General features: G+C 33.2%; 1 protein-coding gene across 1 annotated transcript in view; it reads right to left on the bottom strand.

Moving 5' to 3' along the window:
- Positions 1–1,140: 1,140 nt before the first annotated feature.
- MS3_00004953 (uncharacterized protein) overlaps positions 1,141–25,568 on the bottom strand; it is a 39,997-nt gene continuing 15,569 nt past the window's right edge. Inside the window, exons 10-14 of the mRNA XM_051212948.1 lie at positions 23,687–23,970; positions 15,216–15,294; positions 13,637–13,880; positions 7,570–7,783; positions 1,141–4,011 (exon numbers count right to left, since the gene is read on the bottom strand). Coding sequence (XP_051068876.1) covers positions 2,885–4,011; positions 7,570–7,783; positions 13,637–13,880; positions 15,216–15,294; positions 23,687–23,970 — 1,948 coding nt within the window. The 3' untranslated portion in view covers positions 1,141–2,884. The remainder of the gene's footprint in view (positions 4,012–7,569; positions 7,784–13,636; positions 13,881–15,215; positions 15,295–23,686; positions 23,971–25,568) is intronic.

The following is a 25,568-nucleotide window of genomic DNA, read 5'->3' as shown; positions in this document are numbered from 1 at the left end:
CCCTTGATATAAGACATGTTGGTAGACTCTGATGACCTGCTTGAGCAATTACTGTTACCAATAGTCATAGACACTGAATAGGTTAGTTTGGAATCGGTTGAAATAGCGCAGGTTTGTTTGAAAAAATCTACTTTTTATTCAATCGATGACGTTGTTACTCCTGTAAGGAATGAGAACTCAGATGGGGACAACCAAAAGGAAGTTATAGAATATCTTGGTAAAATGTGAGAGTCGTACACTGAATACTTTATTTGCAAATTTCCATCATTTTTTCTTCACATTCTGTATAATTATTGCAGTTCAAAATTCCTTTCTATTCTCTTTAATTTGAGCTTTTTAGCCATCTGCTGACAGGTTTTCCACTTCTGATTGGTGTTATATACTATTTATGTCTGCGACATAAGTAGCATACACCATACTTATACTACTGTGACATTGGTCTTGATAATTTCGCCTCACTATGTAGGACAATATAGTGTGGTAATCTGAAACGATGAATATATTTGCTATGTCTTATGCTGCTTATGACTGATTAATATTACTTCTTGAAGTAATCTATGATAAGAAATTATTGAATTATGTTGGCCCATAAAAACAAATTTACTCACCAGGCTTGAAATATAGCCACAAAAGTAATTGTATGAAGTTAATATACATTCACTAACTAAATCCAACTTTCTGTATTAAATTAATTAGCTAAATAAATATTATATAAGTTATATGTCATAAACTGCTCTCAATTAGAGTGCTATAGTAATCAACCAGCACTAGACAGCTATTTCGTCCAAGTATGGGTCTCCAGTAGTGCGCACTCACGACCCAAGAAGAGATAGAACCCGAGAACTTCAGGTGTCGTAGCGAACTATTGATCAATAGAACCAGTGGATTGGCATCTAAACGAAAAATCAAACTAATTTCCACAAAACCTTTTCAACTAAACCTATCTTGAGTCAATGCTTGTCAAATTAAATCACTAAGATTTTCATATATAACACCAAAACAAAAACCAGTTATCGCATGGTTATCTGATAATCAGTTAGAATACAAGTGTATCTTGAAAAGACGAAATAAACGGAGCAAGCAATTTAACCACTACAGAAACCTAGTGATTAAAAGTTACATATAAGAAAATAAACAGTTCACTGATAACTTCAAACGTTTTATTTAGAAAAAAAATTGTCATTGCTATTTCATATTCAATTAAAAAGTATTTACATAATTATGTATAAATATTTTATAAGTAAATGGAATTCCATCTTACATTACTCTATAACATCATGTAAAACAGAACAGAGAGGGAAACTAGATACATACACACACACACACACAGAAACAATCAATCAGTCAATCCAACAAAGAAAATTATTGCATAAATAAACAAATTCTTTTTTAGACAAAAAAGGAGACAGAATTGTATAGATTTACACGTGGATGATTCAACACAATATGAACTATATTCCCTTCTTTTAGTTTTTAAGTTAACGAAAAGAATATTCAATATAAATAGATGTTGTTGCTGCTTCATGTAGTAAACTATACACTACTTACTAATATTACTACTAGTTACCAATTTATTACAAATACACATGTATCGAATAAAAACTAACATGCTGAATATTTCTTTTTTCTATACTTGAAAAGAAAATTACTAGATGAATTAAAGATTATAAACAAAACATATACAGATCAGTAGTATGACTGTAAGGAATAAAAACATGTATTGTGTATACGTGTGTAAGAGACAAAAACGAAGTGGACAATAATAACAATAACCACTACTACAAAGGCAATAATACTTGTTGGTCTGATCCAGAAAACAATGAATTAAGTTTGTGTGTGTGTATGTGCAAGTGTACGTGGTACTATCTTTTATGTGTATGAGAGCGGATATGCATCTGCATTGATATAATAATAATATCGTGGTGTTAAAAAATAACAATGATTAAAAGTAAAATCCACAGGAAGACATACTGGGTAGTAACAATGTGGAACAATCGCAATTGGTTGTGAAGTGAAGAAATAGCAGAAAAGTTAACATGATACAGAGAGAGAGAGAGAGAAAGAAAAGAAAGAAAAGAAAGAAAGAAAGAAAAAAAGAAAGGCAATGACAACAATAACATGCAACAAAATTTGACACCCAAGTTCCAGTGTCCGCTTTGAATTTCTTAACTGCACTGATGAAATTTATGTTAAAACATAAAAAATGATGACGGCGGGGGGTGTGGATTGAAAAAAACACGAATGGAACAATTATTGAGTGAATTTTGTTTAAAAAACTTGAAAATTATTGAACGACATTAGAAAATAAGGAAGCCTTCTCGTACAGCGAAGACAAAAAACACAAGTATGAGTTTATACACAGATACATATACATACACAAAAGTCAATCAACAGTTTGAGATTTATCAAGAATAGGAAAACATATACAAGAAACAAACTGATAAACGAGTATTTTTTACTCGAATACAAAAGAAGCGACACTAGCAGTAAATAGTCAAATAAATACAGATAAGAACTTAATTGACAAATGCATTTGGCATATCATTGATAATAAACATAAAAGTACCATTCATTATATTTGTTACGATTTTTACTATTAGTAGTAGTAGTAGTATATGGAAGTAGTATATTTGCCATTAATAACAACAGTGATAGTGACAAATGACGAGTCGTCAAAAATACCAATAAGAATAAAAGACAGATTTCGTGTGTACATGTGTAAAGAGAAGCCTGTAAAATTCAGTGTACACATACGTATACACATTGAAGCTGATCAAATTCGTACTACAACTAGGTTTATCAATAACAATAATGTAGCACATTTACCAGTAATATTAGTTGTGCAGATTTGAGATAGTGAGGTATGCCCCAATATTCAAATTCATCAAGAGTTACCAGTATCCGATGATTGTGTAGGCGAATGAATTTTCTTCATACTATTATTAGACTTACATTTGTCCATATTATTAGTAGTCAGATTCGATTTATCATCATTGAAAATAGCCGGTTTCATTGGACGAGTGAATGGTGGTTGGACAATTATAGTACTTTCAATGTTATTATTTATTAATTGAGTAGTAGTTGTAGTATCTGTTAGTCCGGATATGGGTAAATGTGTAGTACTATTTGTTGATAATGATGAAGACGATGAGGAGATATTAAAATCGAAATGTGGATTTACAATAAATGATTCACTTCGATTATTATCATTATTATTCCTGCTATTACTTAATGAACTACTAATATTATCAGAGATAGTAGTTGTGGTATTATTACCAGTGAAAATGGTTGTCGATGCTATAAAATTTAAAGTATTTGTGTTCTGGTTATTGTTCTCAGTAGTTACATCCAAACAACAAGTTTCGTCCATATCTAGAACACCGTTTACTGTGGAAAAGTCCGAACTATTCAGATCATCTTTATATTTCTTAAAGCGAATTGAATTTTTAATTGATGCCAGACTGGCAGGAGAGAATAAAGCTAATAGTTCATGGAATGGACTACGACTGTGATGATTAAGCGATGAGGAATTTGAAGACATCATCGAAACAGAAGTAACTAAGGGTGAATTATTACTAGTGGTAGTAGTGGTAATAGTAGCACTACTACTACTACCAATATTTCGGTGATATCGAAAAGTAGATGAGGACGATAATGTACTAGCAACATCATTAATATAATTTGTTATCAGTCCAGGAAATGGTCTAGGCAATGAGGTGGATTGATAAAATGATGAATTCGGTAATACTGATGATGAGGATGATGTTTGAGAATTTGATTCAGTGCACAATAAATCTAGCGCTTCTTGAGTTTTAATCGAATCCAATAAACCGGAGTTCACTGCAAAATCAATAATTGCACGATAACAAAATACATACTGTGACGATACTTGAACACAGCCGAAACGTTGTGAACGTACTCGAGCGACTGTTAGAGGAATATTGATTTTATGCTCTGTATTACGTGAATCAGCTAACCATTTTGTACATATATCCACAGTTACATAAGTACCTAAGAGAAAAACGAGAAACAATGACGAATATCTATCAATTTGGAATGGATGAATTATTCAGTCTTCATTAGTGCACACTGCATTTTTTGGTAAATTAAAAATTGACATTTAAATGCCTTTTACTTATTTAATGAAATTTTTTTAGTAAATGGATGCAATATGTAATAATTTGATTAATCACTCTAGACCATCCACTTTAAAAGAAAAGTCAGTGTTTTTTAAAACAATTACTAATTTTTTTGAAAAAGCCGATCTCACTAGATACCAACAGTGATTTAGGATGTTTGTGTCAATGAACTAAAATTTTATCTACTTCAAATTTTGATTGATTTATTTATTTGAACACATAAATATTGGTACAAAGGGGCACCGAATACATATACGCCACACAAGTCAGGTGGTTTTCTTAGGGGGGGGGGGCAAACCCGGAGCCTTCGACTTAAAGGTCTAATCTACGTAAGGAGATGGAGTCCTATGGTAACCAGTGACCAACGATTGGTTCATACGTCATTTGTTCCTTCCGGATACTGGAGCCCATGTGAACTATTGGTTTGGAATCAGGGTTTTCGAACTCCCCTAGGTGGATCCTCTGTATCCACCAACCCGGTTAAAGTGCCGGATATTCGCTTTTCGTCCTCTGAATTTCGTAAACGACATCCCCGCCACCAGAAGGCACTGAGTAGAACTTGCCTGGCAGTGGTTGTATACGCGTGGCCACGTGATAGCATTTGGAGAAGGGAAGCGGATTATTTCCACCCGGCATTTGGGGGTAATAATAATAATCCCATTTAGCTGACGAACCATACAGTGTAAACTATTTAAATCTTTTCTTGTTGTAATTTTATCTTGTCTCAATACATATGGACATGTCCTACGGATGTCATTTTAGAGAATTCTACTTCGTGAATTAATGGTCGACGCTAGGACCGGTTGGAAAAAGCGGAGAGGTGGTCAGTGTATGACATGGTGTCGTGGTACGAAAAGCTGTACGGGACTGGTTTCTGTTGGTCTTTCACAACTTCCTGGTTGGGGTCCTAGAGATGGTGCAACACAGTGGCTAGAGACGTTATCAAACATAGATCAGAATAGAAGTCAGTGGCGATCCTGCTGTAAGTCTCTTTTATTTTCATAAAAATGAACGTGACTTCTTTAACTGAAAGGATTCTTTCTGGTTGTATTTTTCCTAGCTGAACTGTTTCTCGTATTATTATTATTATTATTATTATTATTATTATTATTTCACTCTCATAACTAATTTTTGTTCGTTGTTTCTCTTTCTATTATGCTCACTTTACATTGTCTATCTCTTCACAAACTCATTGTTATTGTATGGCGCAAATCTATTTGTTGTCTCCTTGTACCAATGTTCATGTGTTCAAATAAATAATTATTAATTATGCTAAATAATAACTGTTGTCTGATATTTTTATGATTCAACAAGACGCAAAGATATTGAAAGAGAGAAATAATCATACTCATTATCCATTCATAGTGTTCAATCTAATCTCTTGGTCAACAAGTATCTAATCAATTTACATGATCTTATGAATTTGGAAGTGATAATTAAATGTTTTCAGGTTTGTAACATTCAAGTGAATTCATTAACTATTGTGTTTGTTTACACTTCTCTTAGATAATATTTTAATGTATCCACAATTAAGTTGAAATGTATTATTATTACTATTATTATGATTCTACATGTCTTTATTTTGTGCTTGAAATGTAGATAACTAAATACTCCCCATAAAACTGAATAATCTAAAGCTAGCAGACTAATGAATATCTCTACAATTAATATTTAAAATAGTGAAATATTAGCAGCTGTTCGAACCTACTCTGTGATTTCTTAGTAGTACATATTCAACATCTCCCACGAGATCGGACCCTAGTCATTACAGATATAAATTATTTCGGAAAAAACAAGATTTGATCTTGCTTAGATAAGGGTTGGGAGTGAGTACTACAGTTAAAGATTCCCAAGTGAAGATAATACAGTTGCTCAATACTCTCTTGGTTTTTAATGGTTTTCATAGACAGTGTTGAGTCCACGTTGAAAACTACCTTCAAAAATAAAACAAGTCTCAGTACACCAATTAACTGAATGGATTACATCAGTTGTTTAGGTTAACAAATGCTCTTGAGATCACTGTGGGTGAAATACATGAAGTGAATTAAGCTAGGTATCAGAACAATTTAACAGTGATGGGAGAAATACGCTACATTTAGTTACTTTAGCCACAGAAAATGGTAAGGTTTTGAGTAGCTCGGTTGATTAGCTAACTTGATAAGAATACTAAAAGTTTAAATAAGAAATGAAGAAGTTTGGTGAAGGAAGTGATTATTAAGATTTTGAAGCAAACTCTTCACTGATTAGATCTTATTGGAAAATTTTAACTTAAGAGAGATAAAGTAACCGTAAAAACAAACACAGACGTTTCAAGAAAAGTATCTGAATATGGAAACAAAGTTACAGATTGTTTGGTTACCACAAAGAACTGATAGTTATGAATATCGGTAAACTCCCATAAAATCCATGAAATCTCTAGTGATGTTTACGAAGATAACGACAGAAGAAAAGATAGTACCCTTTTAATGGATGAAAGGTTTCAGAGTCGTCATTAGGACTATAAGGATGATATGAAGCCAAGACGATTTTGAGCTTCAAGTACTAATGAAAAAAATTGAATATGTATGGTTTGTTTTGCTATTCCAGGGATCGACACCTTCCTATCACATTGATAAATAAGTTGAATTCGGTTAAAATCGTCTGTACACATACGTTTATGGTTGAAGGAATTGTTACTAGAAATTTACAACAACAATGCAACTAGAAAGCCTGAATTTTGAAATCTTCCAGGCATGTTTTGAATAATTAGGCAACGGAACGGCTTCAGTGCTACAAACGAGAAGTGTTCTTTGAAGAGGGATAAAACTGTTTTACTTTAAATTTTGTATCATAAATTTTTATGACTTCAACTCGTGTATTGATTGGACTGAATAGGCAGTTACCAGGTAAAGATATATGTATACGGTTTTAATCCCCACTTTAATTGTGAGGTTATCCGAACTCAAGTAGGTGAAACGGAGTTTAAACTCGAGAGACTATGTGGTTGAAAGTTGAGGGCTTTAACAACTGACCTACGAATCAGTGGCAGTAGTTAATGTACCTCCATCCCGGTTTTAACAGCTGAATCCAAGAGGCCAGATTTTTTTTTCGGGAGGATAAGCTGATACGTGAGGTCAATAAAACGAAGTTTCAAAAATAATACACAAAATTGACGGATTATCTGACATTGTCTAAGGGGGAAAGATGTATATTTATGAATGAGTCTGCATACATTCCCGACTTGGTTTTAGTAAATAAAATTTCCTTCTTATTCAAGTACTGGTCTGAGGTCACGCATAGGAAGCTCATACACTAGGATCAGACTCGTACGACCATACAGCATAATAGAAGAAAACACAGGGAATTCTATCGAATTACTGCAAACGTATGCATAAGTATGTATAACTAATAAGTACTTTATATATATAAATACACAGGTCAAACCACTTACCTGTTCTACCAATTCCTGCACTACAGTGTACAACGACTGGAGGAGGTGGAATTTTCTGATTTTCATAGGTTTTATAGCCCAATTTTTCAATTTCATTCAAATAAGTTGATTGAACGGAAGTGAGTAAATCTAGTAAACCTTCAGTTGTTTGAGGTGTACCATGATCAGGCCATGAAAAGAAAGCAAAATGTTCAACAGTCCTTACTTCGTGTAGCTAAAATAACAAATAAAAGGTATTGATTTGAAATAGAAATAACCACAAAATTTGAGTGGAAACAAACAATTAATATTCTCATCAGTGAGGTATCGATTTTTCTATAAAAAAACAAGCTATGCGACATAAAACGAGATGATGGGGAATGTTTGTAGTTTAGAATGAAGATGCTGGAGGTATTGTGTTCATTAAACTGGATTAGTTTAGTAGAAGCTTCTTTCTTGGCGAAGTTCTACCATTTTCAAATAGCAAGAAGCGTGTTACGTTTTCCTAACTTTCATATGATAGGAAATATCTGTAAATCAAGATGATAAATTTTGAGTTGCAACCCCTAAGATCTTCAACATGAGCATCAAAATATTCTCAATTATCTTAAAATCATACGAACGTGGCGTGTTTCTCGTCGTTTGGAGATAAGTGAACTTCTCCAAGAAGCTAGTTTTTACAGGAACAGAACTAAATGATTCAGCTTAGAGAAAATAAAACTTCCAGAAAAATAAAATGAATGTATAAAAAGACAGAACTGTTGATGAATTATACAATTTTTGAGAAAAACGAACTGGAACTTAGATAGTAATGAATCATTTGCTTTGCTGGATAAACATAAAAACATTGAAAAGAGGTAATTTATAAGACCATTATTAACAAAGAGGTGGTGTTTTCAGAGCTTAATTTTCATTAATTTATGACACCTGGTAAAACAAATACTTACATTCTAGTAAAACGTTTTTTGCTAGTAAATCATTTGTGTTTATTTATTCACATAATAAGTATGGAGCCCAACACTTGGTTTTTTATATGATAAACAATAATGATTTACAGATATACAAACTTAATGTGGCACAGTAAATGTTAGTTTGCACACATCATATTTTCAATGAAAACCACCGCAGTGAAAAAGAAACTGATGATTACAGGACACTAGGGTGACCTACAAAGAGGACATTACAAGCAATTAACAGCAGAACGTGCTACCAAGTATGTACAACAAAAAGATTACGATACAGATCACGAAGTATCATCAGTCATAAAACTTACAGTTCCTTGCCATAGATTACTTGTACTTTGGAATGATTAGACCTGAAGTCTTCTTAATCAGCTAGTCCTATATCAAATCAAATAATCCTTATGACTAGGCCAGAACTTTTTAACATCTAGTTCGTTTCATTTTCCCTTTGCTTTGAAACACTGCTCTCGTTTCATGGGCCAAACGAATGAGTAGTATTAGGATTAGGTGTAGCATAGTAGCAAAACAGCAAATTGGCTGATGAAGTTGTGAATATTAATCGACTGCACTGGTCAGAACATATTATGTACTCCTAACCATGGCCTACCTCGACGAGTGTTGCTCGTTGCTGTAAGAGTATTTTGGAAGAAAGCTAGCAGTGGTTGAACAAAGACATGACGACAAACCATTAGGTCATTGACTATTGACCTAAGCTATGATTGTGGGACTATAGTAACTGATTGGGGTCCATGTGATAACCGCGATCGTTGGTTAGAGACGTTGTGAGAGACAGTTAAGAATCTGTCATAATAGTGCAAATCTATTGACTGTTTATTTTCCTTTAAATCTTGATACCCAGTAATCCACTGTACATATCTTTTTGTTTTGTATTTCTGAAATATATTACTCAGTGTTCGACATTTCCTTATTAATACTGATCCAATATTACGTTGATTCCTTTGTTATTCATCTATCCAAGTAGCTCTCTTAAAGCTAATGTGGTATATATATATATATATATATATATATATATATATATATATATATATATGGGTTAAGTTATCTGTCGATGATGACCGACTCTTAACATTACAGGCTATTAGAAAGATGGCAACTTGGTAATAAACATATCATATCCATATATAAAATATATACCTCAGTTGAGTGGCAGCTTAATGGTTAAGGTGGTCGACTTCCAACCGCTAAGTAACGGATTCGAAACCCGATCCATATACTTTAGTTTAGGTAATCGGGTAGTAGTATTAGCGCTCGGGCTCAGAGTGTGGTACGTATCTAATAACCTGGTGAATTAGTCTGTTTAACTTAGATTTCACTTCAGTCAACGAACTAATTATGTAATAAACTGATGGTTTATCACAGAATTAACCACACCTTGTCGGTCCGGCAAAAACCACTTCTACCCTAAACTTACATACAAACATAAAGCAACCAAGCCTATTTACAGGTAAAAAGTCCAATTGATATTTTCTATTGAGAAAAAAAGAGAAAATAGTGAAAGAAAGATCATAATCATCATGCAAACAACATGATCATTTACGAACAATCGTATAAAGTGAATTTAAGAAAAGCGTTAAGAAAAAACTAGGAATAAGAAGTAATTTGAAGAGGAGGCAAAAAAGAGTGAAATGAGGAATTGAAGTTACATTTATCTATTTACTGAAAGCAAAATATTAGAAAATAGTTTAGAACGTACACAAGCGTGTGCGAAAAGAAGAAATTGATGAACCCAAAATCAAGATGTAGAAATGAAGAGGAAAACTACATAGAATGAGTTGTTTCAAATGAAAAAGAGGAAGAATAGCAGAGAAAATTTGTAACACACTTGTAAATACATAAATACACAGATCATTTGTGTGAAAACCTGAACATAAACAAACATATACACTCACTAAAGCATAGAAAAGTTCTTTAAAAATAGAATAAAAAGGGGCATTGATAGTGTAAATAATTATTATCCATTCACTGTGCAATAATACTGGAAGATAAACCAATTATGCAAGAAAAATTTTTTTATATTTTTTATGTAAACAGTAATTTAATTAATTAGTGAACAATAACTTATTTCCAATAAAACTGTAAGCAACATTAAACTAAAAACCAATAAACATTATTATTTTGAGTAGTTAACCAAATGATTATTATGATATTCACAAGCAAAAAGAAAAACTGCTCAAGTGTTATTACTAATGTTTGACTGATAATTTAATTGTTTCTGATTTATAACAAAGATGAAACGATCGAAAAATCAAAATCAGAATCTCTCATGATCATACACTAGATCAAACATAAAATATATTTAAAATGCTAAGTTAAATTTCCGCGGTTTCAACTTTCAAGACCAGTTGATTTGCAATATTGTGTAAACATCATACACTGGCATCAGTAATAATTCTCTGGTGACTGTTTCTTGATAGAACTTTAAGAATCCTCAAGTTATTCACTGATGAGAGTATGATTATTATTCAGACAAAAGGTTAGTGGAAATTTTTTTCAATATGAAGTTAACATCACAGAATGACTCTGCCATGGCAGAAAGAATAATGAGTTAAGTGTAACTCTTTGGACTAATTTACAATTTACGATCATTTATATTTTTATTGTTTAATTAGTAGATAACTGTATTATTGTATTTTTATCATTGCCTTACTGTAAGCATTCAGTGGACTTATTAACTTCTGTTATGCGTTTAACTATACCTTAATTATTGCTAACTAATTATATACTAGTTGCTTCTGTCTCTGTCACACTCATGGAGTGATCATCCTTGGAGCATGAGTGCTTATTCGGTGTGCTGTAACGTCCGGTAGTCCATGTGTATAGCTTAACGAGTTTTGAGATAGATGTTGGGTGATTGAATTGTGATAATAGCTAGCCCAGACATACGAATCTGTAGACCAACAAGAGTGAAGCATACGTCAGCCTAAAATTAACTGCGTTGGTCAAAACGCATCATTGTTCAAGACTAGGGACGATAGGCTATAGACTAAACATACGTGCGGCCAAAAAAATATTATAATTCGAATTCTGATTAGTAAATTTACCAAGTGATATCGATAAACCTCGCAGACATAAAAGAATCTAACCAAGGTGGACTCGATATCTGTAGAGCCTTGTTGTGAAACTTTACCAGTGATATGAATCTGTCTCTGATAAAAATATAACCAGGAAAAAGAAGTCCTACGTTAGGATGCTTTAGATATCTAGTGCCTTTTGATGTTCAATGCTTATCTAGCTAGAGTCAGTCTATGATGCAAACCATAAATTGAATGTCTACAAGAACAGGGAGCAGTTAAATCTTGAGATAATCAACTGTTAACGTCACAATTATTTTCATACACACAGTTTCTCCTGTCGACATGTTCATATGACGCTTTTAAAAATCTCCAACATTTCCGTTTGAACTTACAAACTTGATGTGAAGTTATTTGAGCGCACACACACACTTACATACTAAACAAGATTATGCTGGTTGGTAATAAACTAAACAGGCACAAAATTGAACGACAACAAAAAAATCGACTATTTAAGCTTATTAATTGAAAATCAACCCTTCAGTTATCCACCAGTTAGAGTATTTATGCGGGTATAAGAGAATTTTGATCTTTCTCATATATAAAGATGGCATGTCAGAGTGAAAAAAGGAACTACCTGTCAGTACATACACATATTACAAACACACATGATAAAATATTTAGTTTATATCGATCGATTCGATGAATACAATTATATCTACCGACACTGTGTGGTTGTTTGAGCGGAAGAAATGGATGAGCAACTGAATAATATCATATATCCCATCCATATATGATGAGATTTTTGAAAGATTCGAATCCCGATGTAATCCAAAGTATGAACAGACAAAGTGGGCATAATACGATGAAACAACTGTCCAGTGCTTCACGGTTTTCAGTGGTTATATAAAGTATAAAATTCATAAACCTCCACAAGTCTATCACACCAAGAATAATAATTCACTTGTAAGTGAATAACGTTGAGAAGTTGTTTTCGAAGTTCTAGTGAGAAGCCATGATTAGTGGAGTCAAATATTACTGAGAACTGGCTAATGGTCGCACGATATTGTAAATTAATTGAGTTTAGAAATCGTACACCATTAGATGGTCCAAAGTTCAAGCACTTGGTGCGAGGCCAGAAGGTCCTGGTGAGTGCCCATTGCAGAGGAGTCGGATACCAAGACGAAGCAGCTGTCCAATGCTTCTCACTTGTTAATGATAGTCTAAATAAGGTCAATTTTACATGTAAACCATAAAGCGAACATCAGACCTAGTTGTCAGGCATGTGTAGAGAATAATTTGGATTGATGTTGATTTATGTCGTGGTACAAAATCAACTGGATCAATGTTGAGTGAAGGGAATAGTGAAACTATCCTTCCGTATAACTTAAATAGGTCGATTCGAGTTTGAATCGGCAACCTTATGACTGACAGTTAAATGCATAGATCGGTATGTTCCCGCTACACTTATTAAAATAAAAGCGTAATATTAAACATAAACAGTATGTCTGAAGTTAAAGTATAAGTAAGTTTGAACATGCCTATATATATATATTAGCCAAAGTTGTAGTACACAATAGCACGACGAGATCAAATTAACACAATAAATAGCGGAAATATCGAAATAATTGTAGTAGAAACAACAATGAGGAAGATTAAACATGGTTGTAAAAGATCAATAAGCGTCAAAGAATATTGGAATCTAAGATTTCGAGGAAGAGAAAATCAATGCATATGAGCCACGCCAACTGTTTCCTGTTATTTCATAGAACCAAACCAAGTAATATGCATCTACCGACATGGCTCAAATGAATAGCTAGTGACTTTACACACCAGCGTCACGTTTTGGTTTGAGTGGTCTCAACTTTCTTATCATCTACTTCTACACTGACAAACATCGCACATTAAGGTAACCGATGGTCGGGTATTAATAGCGCATATCCCAATCACTTCAGCAGATAAAAGTTCACAACTTCATTAATCAATTTATCATCTTCGCTTAATACTCTATGACATAACCCTAACTGACCACTGCTTCATACCTAAAGGCATAAGGGTCATATCATTTGAAGGGAAAAAATAACACTCACTAACCTGTAAATGTGTTATTCGTAGTGTTGTCTGAGCAAAATTCCCATTACTTTCACACTTGATATTTTCAATTAAAAAATCCGGAGTAACATTATTATTACTAGTAAATTTCGAAAAGCTATTATTTGATCGATCAGATGGAGCAGGAGCATAGAGACAACCTGTGTGGCCAGAACTAAAGTAGAGTTTTTGATTTTCCACATCTGGCCAATATAAGTAACATTTGGAACGTTGAGCTTCAAGAATTCTAATGTAAAATATAAAAAATACAATTATCACCGATGCAAAAACACCCCCATTTTAACGATCTACATGTTGTCTATTAAAACTAAATGAAAATGACCTGAATTCTGAAATCTGATCGGATTAATTACCACCTTGGTTATTTCGCATGGAAAACTTAATTTTCATTATTCTAGAATCACTTAAAATACTGGGAATTTATCCTTCACCAGTAGTGGCATACGGTGTAGGATAATCATTTAACTGTAAAGCAAATATGTGTTCGCCTACGTTACAAGGAAGCAAGATTTTTACAAACAGCATGGCTCTAAAAATTCATTATAAAACTTGACTTAAGTCCCTCATAATATTCTGCAACATACTACCACCAAACAACTCAGTGACGTACATGAGAATGCAGAAAGGTGTATATTAAGGAATTTTACACATATAGTTCCCTTTATCATCTTGAAGAATACGAGAACAAAGATTTAAACAGTATTATATGAATTCGTTTTGTTTTGTTCCGATCTCATCAGCTGCTTATAGCGTGTTATAAATGGAACAAATCGGGAAATATTTGTTGAACACAAGACACCAAGTAGATACCTTGAAATCTCTCAAGGTGATTAACAAACAGCCAGTATTCTGGATTTTTCTGAAGTCATCACCATCAAGCGTCCGAAATTTGATTTATGTCTAAAGAGATAATAGTTAAGCTTTTCTGTATTTTGATAATAGAAACATTTCTTCCAGGTTTTTAATGGTCACCTTTAACTTGAATTAGTTCGTGATTTAAATAAAATTCTGTTTGAATCTTTCAATTGACCGCATTATTGAGTTATTTTTCGACTTTCTTTTAGATCAGTAATCTTATCTTAATTGAGTGAACTTTACTGGTTCTATTATTACTGACTATCAGCGTTTTTTCATTATGTGACCACCTACTTCTAGTTATTTGGTCTTTTATTACTATTAATTTTATAGAATATTTGCAATACATTATTCAGTCTGTTAAGTTTATTTACATCCTAACCATATCATATCATACTGATGTGTTCAAAACGGCCTCTAACTAAACTTATTTAGGTACATACTTTCAACCCATTTCGTAATTATAGTTTTTAAATATTACAAACTGAAAGAAGCTGATGAGGAGAAGCAGATGAAATAAAATAATTCAAGGTATTCTGCTTAAAAAACTTTGCTTTCGCTCTATTCACGATAAAGAAAACCATTGCGTATGAAAACTAAATTTGCCTATATTACAAAACAAAATAAACGGCTTATATATATATATATATATATATATATATATATATATATATATATATAGGAGTACATTGCAAACATGACTTACCTTGTGATCATGACAATAATAGGACAGTGATAATCCCAAATCATCTGCCAAAAATCACCTACAGTTTCCGATAATGGACCTAAATTTTAAAGGAAGTAACAAAAATAAATTCAGAGCGCAAGGAAAATAATATAATCAAAAAGAAACATATGACAGAAGATTGATTACAATGTGATAACTATGTAGTCGGAGAAAATACCATTGCATTTAATGTAATATTTCCATGATAGTTCTACTGTGAATCATAAACAAATGAGGGGTGTAAAATTACCCAGTAAGATCATAAATGAAATTTCTAGTAAGTTTAAAACAAACTAATACGGAGAATATATTTTCTAGATGATCAGGAAAGTGAAAATGTTGAGGGTAACCTGTGACTTCTTAAATTGGTTGACTATTTAAAGATAATCAGGGATGAGCTTATAACTATTTTCGTGACAAGTAAATAGGCACAGATAGTGTAAAGACAACAAATAATACTTTATTTGAAGTCACGATATCTAAAACTGAAGAGGAAAACCCAACTTCTGGAATGTGGAGGTGATGAGTCGGGTGATTTTAGGCATTTGTTGTCTTATTGTCACATAGGACTGAGAAATGAAAACCTTGACAGACTATTTCAAGTAAGCGAATTATTCACTTATTTGAAGCCACCAATTAAATATCTTCATGCATATCAGTCCCGCCCCCAATTATATACATGTTGATTCCGCCTGTGGCATAAAGCGTCGTAGAGATTCTTAGTCTTACTGGATTTTTAAGGTTGGTTCGATTAAGCATAAGAGCGTGTCATTATGAATGGCGACCATAACGGCGGTATTATTTAAAACATAGAAAACTACTAGAAACAAGTTACAAGTACGAGTTCACCAACTTAGCTTAAAGGTATATTTTTGTGCGTGAATGGCCCCCAAATGTCCTGGTACAGCCGAGAGTGAGGAGAGTCCGCTCTACCTCTCGAAATGCTCTCACATGGCCACGCGTATATAGCCTCTGCCAGAGAAGTCCTACTCACTGCCTTCTCGTGGCGAGGGTGTTGTTTACAAAAATGAGAGGACGAAAAGCGAATGTCCGGCACTTTAACCGGATTCCAAACCAATGGTGCACATGGGCTCCAGTATCCTGAAGGAACAAATGGCGTATGAACCAATTGTTGGTCACCGGCTTCCATGGGACTGCATCTCCTTACGATGCTCCACTGCCTTATGGATCAGACCTTCAGGTCGAAGGCTCGGGGTGTGGCTCCCTAAGAAAACCACCTGCTTCGGTTTGGGCACCCGGGCAGTATCACAGCCCTCACACATATCGAATGAGATTTGTGTGGCGCATATATATTTGGTGCCTCTTTGTACCATTATCTATGTGTTGAAATAGAATAAATAAATAAATAAAATGTGCGTGAATGAGAGAGAGCTACTAATACTAGTTAATTGTCTGATACAAGACAATAACTTGCGATGGTAACCATTCTCTTTCTCAATGTTCAGTAAAAGTGCAATATCATGCATTTTAAAGAATCAATCATTAAGCAGCGATGAGCAACGGTGAACTTGAAATACATATATACATAGGTTCAAGTTGTCACATCATATGGCCTAACTATAGCGAGATGAAATAATTGGAACAAGTACAGAGATACTAGTACAAAAGATTAAAAATAGGCAATATAATAATTCAAGAAGAAACAGTGGATACATAGAATAGCAAAGTATAAGATCATTTTAAAAATTAGAAGGAAGACAAAGAACGAATGTATTTGGACTATTGCAACGTATTCTGAGACAAATCACCAAATTTCTCTGGTCATCGCAGATCCCAACCAGGTAGCAGTCTGCATGTTATGTCCACCGGACCTGTTAATATCAAGTGACTAAATCGCCAATTAGAATGCCGAGTTATATGACCTTAGCACTGTGCAAACCAAAGACACGTTAACCAGTACAAGTAGCCTAGAGTCATCTCTGAGTCCTTTTTGTTTCATTTTGCTTAACCCTGTACGCTTGAGTTCAGAACACAATTTCAGCTTCTACTGTATGAATCATGTATTTCAGATATAAGCAGTTCATATACAAGCAAATCAGACCGCATTATATCACAAAATAGAAAATAACAATTACACAGCATCAGACCAAAAGTGACTGTGAGATACTGTAACTTACACATTGGGGACAACTTAAGATTAGTAAATCGTATAACAGTAACCAATAGGTCGAATGAAGACTCATAATATGAGAAATAGAAAAAAATTTATATAATCTAGCTACGTGATAGTTATATACATATAATAACAGTCCATAAATACTTTCCAGAAGTTACCCGTAATTTAATCTACTTTGGATACAACACTGCCTACCTACCAATATGTCACAGATCAATAATTAATGACTTCATGAACTGATGCCAACTCGATTTTGTCACATCTAACTTTATGCTATAAAGGGATACATATGAAGCGATAGTGAACTGTTGCAACCGTCCGACCTGAGGTTATTGCATTCATTTTTGAGGTATGGTTACTCAATAATTAAGTTGGTATATTTTTGGATTCTCCTGCTTGTAAGCTTTCTTCCGATATTCACTCTGTTGTTATATGTTGTAACGTAATTAATTTACCGTTAATTTATTACAGAACTAATATAAAGTTCTTTTTAACTCATGACGTAGTATGACAACCATGTAATTTCTGATTATATTGATATATCGTCAAGATTTTACTCTACTTTATTGCATGAATGATTCAGAAATCTAAACTGTCTAATTAAAAGTTTCTGCCAAATTTATTGTAATCTGTTCTGGCTTTCGGGTGAGCAACCGTGGAAGAACTACATTCTCAACCAATAGTCATTAAGTATTGATGTTTTCTAATTGTCATTGTGTTATTGGTTAGCAGGAGGCTGTTAATACTAGATAGACAATTGAGGTGAATTAATCAGTACTCGAACAAGACCAATGCAGTTGCTCTTCAGTTACGATCCGATCACAAGGGCATCAGAAACAACTAAAGAAAAGTTCTTTTTCTTTCCGTCACATCACTTTGCTGCCGAAAACCAACCACCCAATGTTACAATCTTTTTTCTAACATGATGTCACGTACGGAAACGCTTTAAGAGAACTGAGAAAGAGTATGGACCACATCACTATGATCAAACCATACCCAAACAAAAATGAGTGCGTAGAGAACCTCACTTTTATAAAACGTACCTGAATCAGGTACCACACACATAAACAGATTATGGAAGAATACAGTCCTCTCAGCATTTATTAGACTATATGATTAAACATGTATAATATAACGTAGGCTTCAACAACACTATGTATAATATAAAACACGGCAAGTCAATATTTTTTGTCTATAATCTAGGTATAGCAATTAAAGTGTCTTTTTGAAATCTGTAACACACAACTGCATAATACAAGCCTGCATAAAGGAAAATCTGCATTTTAAATTCAATAGAACAGAATAGTTTTGGTGTTACTGATTCACCGATAAGATCAGTCAGAATAAAATAAACAAATGCAGAAGAAAAACTTCTGTAAAAGTTGAAAATATAAACAAATCCATTTTAAAAATCAAAAATGATGAATATGGTCAATTAATCAACAATGAAAAACGGTATCATTAGTACAATGAGCAATTATACACAACAAATAAATGTCACTTACTAATTGAGGAGGTGTAGTAGAGATCGGTTTAATTTGTGGGTAATGAGTCGTTAAACATTGGTCTCATTTGAAATAAATTGAAAGGCAGAAAGCACTAAACAGCTCTTTCGTCCTAGCATAGGACTTCTCAGAATTAAGCACAAACAAACCAGCCAGTGAACAAACTAAAGATCCTCAGTTTTCACGATGAACACTTAGTCATTGGAACTAATAAGCTGATTGAGGTTAAGACTGTAAATTTGTTGCCGACCAAATGGTCCTTATGATTAAGTGTTTAAAACTAGGACTCAATGTCCTGAGTTTAGACATTGGTGTGACCGGGGGGATGTACAGATGGTCAACCAATCAGTTACTCATATGCAACGTAGAACCTGAAACATTGGATCAAGTTGCCGCACCACATTAACCCAGAATGATAAATTTATATCAAGACAAATCGCTGAGTAGTATAAATAGTATGAGTAAAAGCAGTCGTATAACAGTAATAGGAAAAAGGAAAATTTTTATAAGATTACAGGTTTCAGAAACTAAAAATAAAGAGCGAATGTTAATGCACCACTGAAAACTATCCTGAGCCGTCACCCAAAGTCTCTAAACATTGGTTACGATAGTCACTCACAGATAAAGAGTTTCATGATGGATACTTCCCGATTTTCCACGTTATCTCAACTGAGATCAATCTTTGACGAATGCTTTCTGCAAGATGACCATCGATTAATTTTTAAAGCATGTTATATGCAGAATCTTTATTTAAATATTCGTCAACTTGAACTTTTTCGATAACATTTGATACATTTTTTGTAGTAGATATGGATGTTGGATTTCCAATTCCAAATATTATATTTGTCAGACAAAGTTACATTTAACTTATGGAACATACAGTAGACAATTTCATCGGTACGTACGTTATTTACTTATTTCTATAACATGCGAAACATCAAAAGACTATAAACTGCTACTCATCTTGAAAAACTGAATAAGACATCTTTTATTATTACTATTTAAAAGATGGAAATGTTTTTCCGATTGTTTTATGATTCAAGAAAAAATGTTATGGATTTTCAACAATCTTGAGATTTTGTTTCCACTCAATGGATATATGCATGATGCTCATAAGATATAACTGGTCATTTTCAGAAATAAATGATACACACAAGCAAAACGTTGAGCCATAAAAAGATTTCAGTGACATCTAAGAGTTAGAAACACGGCTTAATAACTTTCCAATTTTAATAAATCAAATAACTAATGAATGTGACATATTTCTAAAATTATGATAAAAAGGGTGATTAGTCGAACCACAGAGACAAATTAAAAACACTAGCACTCAAGATAAATAGCTTACAGAGTAGTTTTACAGATTACATAGAATTTTACTACACAAAGATATTTGTCTTAAAACAGTAGTAAAATTATCAATGCGAATATGTTATCTGATAGTATTTATTGATGAATTTATTGGTAGTGCCTATATGAGGCTCTGTATGGGAGTTGAGAACATATAGTTACATTTCTCCCATCTCTGAATTAAAAGTGTTCCAGGCTAGTACCTTTCTTTAATTTCAATATCAGTTTAAATTGAAAAAAATTATGTTATGAGTGACGAAACATCTAATAGGGAGTAGAATCTTCTAAATGCTAATAAAAAGTGGAAACCATATCCGCATTCTGACATAAACTTTCGACATAGTCACAAATTATTTATTTATTTGGACGCAAAACCATCGCTGTGATATTGCCCAGGCGCCCAAACCAAAAACAAGCGGTTTTCTCAAGGGGTTATACCCTGATAAGATAGCTAAGTATATTTTCCAAGTAGATGAACTGGCTAAGGTGAATAGTGGCGTGAGTAAAGGTTTTGTCTTTGTTGTTATCTATAGAATAATAACATAAAATATAAGTGATTTACTCAATTCACCTTCCTAATAAAAGTTCACTTTAATGATTGTTGTGGATGCAGAGGAATAGACCAATAATTATGATGTTAAGTCCAATGGTGTCCTTGGACTTTAAATGGACATTTTCTATTGGTCGGTATCTGTTCACTTGTTGAATATTGTACAAAATGTTGTTTTCTATTTTATGGTACGATGTGGTATGCTTGATTGGTATATAAACAAAGTATGTTTGAAATATAATGATTCATATCTCAGAGGTTGTGACTTGTGTTCTGGACTCAACTGACTGGGCTAGACAGGGAAGCGAGACCAATCGAGACTCTAGGCCGTCCGTTCGTGTTTACGTGTCACTGTAATCGATCGATAAGTACGCTGTTCTCTAATTTTCCAGTCAAGGACATAACAATTAGCGCAGGGTAAAAATCGATCTCAACATAAAGCCATAACAATGGTGTTGGTCCTTCTCTTTCAATGCATGAATTAGTGTCTTAATGGCCAGAGGCTCGACTTTCAACCACTGGATTGTAGGTTCGAGTCCCTCCCAACCAATTTCGGTTCGAACAGCTGGTTAATATCACTAGTTGCCACACATAAAATGTGCATCAGAGTCCGGTGCTTAATAAACAAGTTACCTCACTCTTCCTCCTAATAATGCTCCAAGCGGATAATGTACGTACAAATATTTGAAGCGACTTTTCTCGTCACTGATTATCATTTCAAGATAGTTGATTGGTTCGAAAAAAAATAATGTGAAAGGAGTAGGTGTACACAATTAATGGTTATCGATGTGTGGTCATTGAAGGTGAAATGTGGTTGATTACTGAGTGTGGAAAAACAAACACAGACTACTCACTATTAAATGCGATTTCCTATTCACTAATAATTGTACCTTGGACTCAAAATTTGTATGGACAATTAGTATTGCTTTAGATAAATCCAGTGTCCGACTTACATACTACGTTTCTTACTATATTCGGTCACGAATCGCGTATTTGGTACAACTGGATCCCAGTCTGTGTATGGGTCGCATTATTATATAATAGTAGTAAATCGTGGCTAATGAAAATATTTCTATTTTGTCTTTATGTCAACAATGTAAGGTAAACTTGGCAGAAAAAGTTGTGAGTCCTCTTACTGACTTTTACAGACCATTCTAGACAAATGACTACTCCCATAGAACATTCAGTGGAAATATAATTCAAGTTAAATACTACGCAAAATGTAAACACGGAACGAACCAACATTATTGATGACTAGTGATTAAATAGATGCTAATTGATAAACATTGAGTTTAAAGAGTAGTAGTAGTAGTAGTAATATCAAACTGTTGATCATCTGTAAAGTGATGGGATTAATTTTTTAAAATTTAACCACAATCTGTGTGACAACTTGAGTCAATGCATTTTGTGTTTCAAGCTTAACACTGGCTGATCAACTGACTAACTCTTTGACTATATACGATTTTTTTATGAATAACTCAGTTTACAAACTTTTACAAGATGTCAGTTATAGAAAGGGTGAGTAAATTTTTCCGTCAGAATGTCTCAGATCAATCTCTCCTTATATCTATCTATCTATTAGAATTATTCTACCAAACGGAATGTGAATCATGTGACCGGACACAATAAACACATTAAAATCACAGAATTCTTTATAGATATTCTAAGATAAATAAATGAAGAATCTATTACTGATATCGTATATCATCATTAGTATCATCAATTAGTCACGCTAATTTTATGGGTAGTTTATTGATTGATTGTCGGGATCAAAATGAAGAACTGTTGCATTGATTTAAACTAGTCAATTTAATTTCTAGCAACAGACGTATGCATCATCAAATTACATTATCCAGATTTTCTTAAAAAGAAAAACATTTACCATGCCCGATTTTCTCCACATTATTATTAATGATTTAAATTGAATAGTCGACCAGAAACAGCACTGCGATAACATATTTAAAAAGTCTATTAGAAAAAGGTATGTATTCGAAAGGCCATAGAGAGTTTTCTTCTGATTTAGTAAATCTGATATGTGACATCAGACTATGAAGTCAATGACTGTTGATCTGATTCATATTGGTAGTGAATAAAGTATTTTACTCATAAAAAAATATATTGAATCATAGTATATGTATTGTGTTATAGAAATTTTTTGTCACCGCATAGGACGCATGCTACATATCCGGAACAACTACCAATTCTGGAAACCAACGTTGTATGAGATTGGAGTATGTTGATTAGTAGCTACCAGTGGGTAGATTTAGATATATCATCATTTCATGAATTCATTGACCGGTGATCTTAGCTGAGTCAATAGGTTTTAACTTCCGGGTTACGGCCAAATTAATGATAGTAATCAACGGTTCCAAATATTGGATTAAAATGGTATAAAGTCGGTTACAATTACTATTCTCTACCTTCTTGCAAATACTCGGTCGGGTGTTATTTTTTATTTTTTCAAAGTTATCCTTTTGAACTGAGCTTCTCATATTTCGATTTCCCTTGCCGCCGATATAATTTCTCACCTTATGCTTTTCATTCATCTTGATTTTTTTTCTGGGCTGGTCTAAAGTGAGGTAACTTGGACCGTTGAACGCTGGTTTCACGTCTTACGGTGATGAATTACCGACTGAATGAAGCGAGAGTAGCGGATCTAAGAGAGTTGCATGAATTTCGATCCATAATAGTGCGATATACAGATATATATGCAAACATAATAATGACTTGGTTAAATACATAAAAAATAAACTTTGTTGAACTGTAAGCATCTTCATCGTGGCTTATATTAGTACTTCATTTGCGACTTCACTAATAAAACAAAATTTAAAGTAAGAAGCTGTAAATAGTTTTGCTAAAAACATAAAAAAATTATTAGATGAGCAATCACAAATAAAACTTTACCACATACCCTGAGTACAGATAAAAGCATTTTTCTGTCGATAACCATCGACCCAATTGGCATGAATATAATTTTTTACTAGTGTATGCGCTGATATTGGTGCTGAATGTGTACGATGAAGACGCGCGGTAAGGGATTTCTGAGCATTACATAATACTGTAGGATCTTCATCACTACGACTAGTGGAAATTCTAGAAATATCCGACGATAATAATAATGGTTGGAGATAAACACGAGTTGCATCATGACAAATCACATCACAATAACGATTTTTACTCCGATTAAGTATATGCCTGAAATATTTGTGTGAATAACAAAAAAACGACAGGAAAATGAAATATAATAAAAAATAAAACGAATATGACTGGATAACATTCTGTTTAGATACAAAAACATCTGATTAAAAAGCGTATCAATTTACGCTGCTAGATTTTCCGTCAGTTCAACTAAAGTCAACGACAATATACCAACATCAGAGAAAAGATCAAACTAAATTATAAAAAAAGTTAAAAAGGATTAACAAAACCCAGAACTGACAGTATGCTATGATACTGTGGAGATGACTGAAGGGGAAATAAGAAATGACAACATTTACACTTCTGTAATTGATGTTAACCTCTATCAACTAACGTCTTAACTAATATTATTTGTCATGCAGATTCTGACGATGTTTGTAAATCTATAGATTGTCCAAAACATTAATTACTAATTTCCTCATGAGTCGATGGATATAACTTAGTCAGGTATATTTTAAGCTTATATACCAGCAAGTAGTGTTCCGAAGTAGGTGCTGGTTGCGACTGTGTAACATTATGTCTCAGCTTTCCCAGATGACCGAGTGTAGACACGTATTAGGTTTTGATTTACGCTACTAGACTGAGGGCCGTTTTCGTAGCATTTGAAAAAATATTCAGAAGATAAAAATAGTTTTCTTTAAAAAAACCCAGAAAACCATTAAAAAAGAATATCGAAAGAAACAATGATAAGAGTGCAATATAGAAATGAGCCTGAGCGATTCGTAAACAAAAATCGTAACAAATTCCAAGTCAGTTCCTAGCCAATTGGAAAGAAGTCTTTGCAAATATGAACGGTTAATTGAAAAAAGAAACGATAACAATATGGCAAAGATTTTATATATTAGAAGAATCTATTGGAACCGTATATAAGTTTATGGTTAGAGTTTTTATCATGGATTCATATCAGTTAAAATGTAAAAATGCTTTGTAGCCACAAAGATGAATCGATTTCACTTGCAAAAGTACAAGAGACGCTATCTCATTAGTACACTCACAGAATATAGTGTCGGTAGGTTAGAATTTAGGGACCGTTGATTCGTCTATTATGTACAATCTACAAAGATAGAATAAAGCTCCTGATAGATTTAAAATTATCATTTTTTGCTCTGTGTTGGTAAAAATTAATCTTTCACAATCAATTGCAATGTTTTGAGTACCATTAAAAGGTATTTCTACTGTTCTTTATACTTGATATTTTAATCTGTTGTAAAAAACCTAGAAGCTGTATTCACGATATCTGATTGGCTCGTCATTATACATTATAATTTAACTAAAATAATATACCCAATAAAAGTGGCATAAATTTGAGCTTTTTTTCAGTTTGTTAACATCCACCTACACTACTTATTTGTTTAGTTATCTATCATAATTCACATAATTTACATTTGACAAGTCAACTCTTCAAATAAAAATAGAATGTCTAGTTAATCTCAAAATATTTATAGGTGGGTGGATGGACTGATTACAGTGCTGAGGGCAATTGTCTCAACGTTATATATATATGTCATGTTTTTAGTCGTAATTACACTACTAATATTAATGATGAATACTTTAACATCAACGATTAAAAAAGAGAAAACTTATGAGAGAAAAAT

The sequence above is a fragment of the Schistosoma haematobium genome, chromosome 3 (assembly GCF_000699445.3).
Source record: "Schistosoma haematobium chromosome 3, whole genome shotgun sequence".
NCBI lineage: Eukaryota > Metazoa > Platyhelminthes > Trematoda > Strigeidida > Schistosomatidae > Schistosoma > Schistosoma haematobium.
Note: the sequence above shows the minus strand (reverse complement) of the source record. Positions and strands in the feature narration are given on the sequence as shown.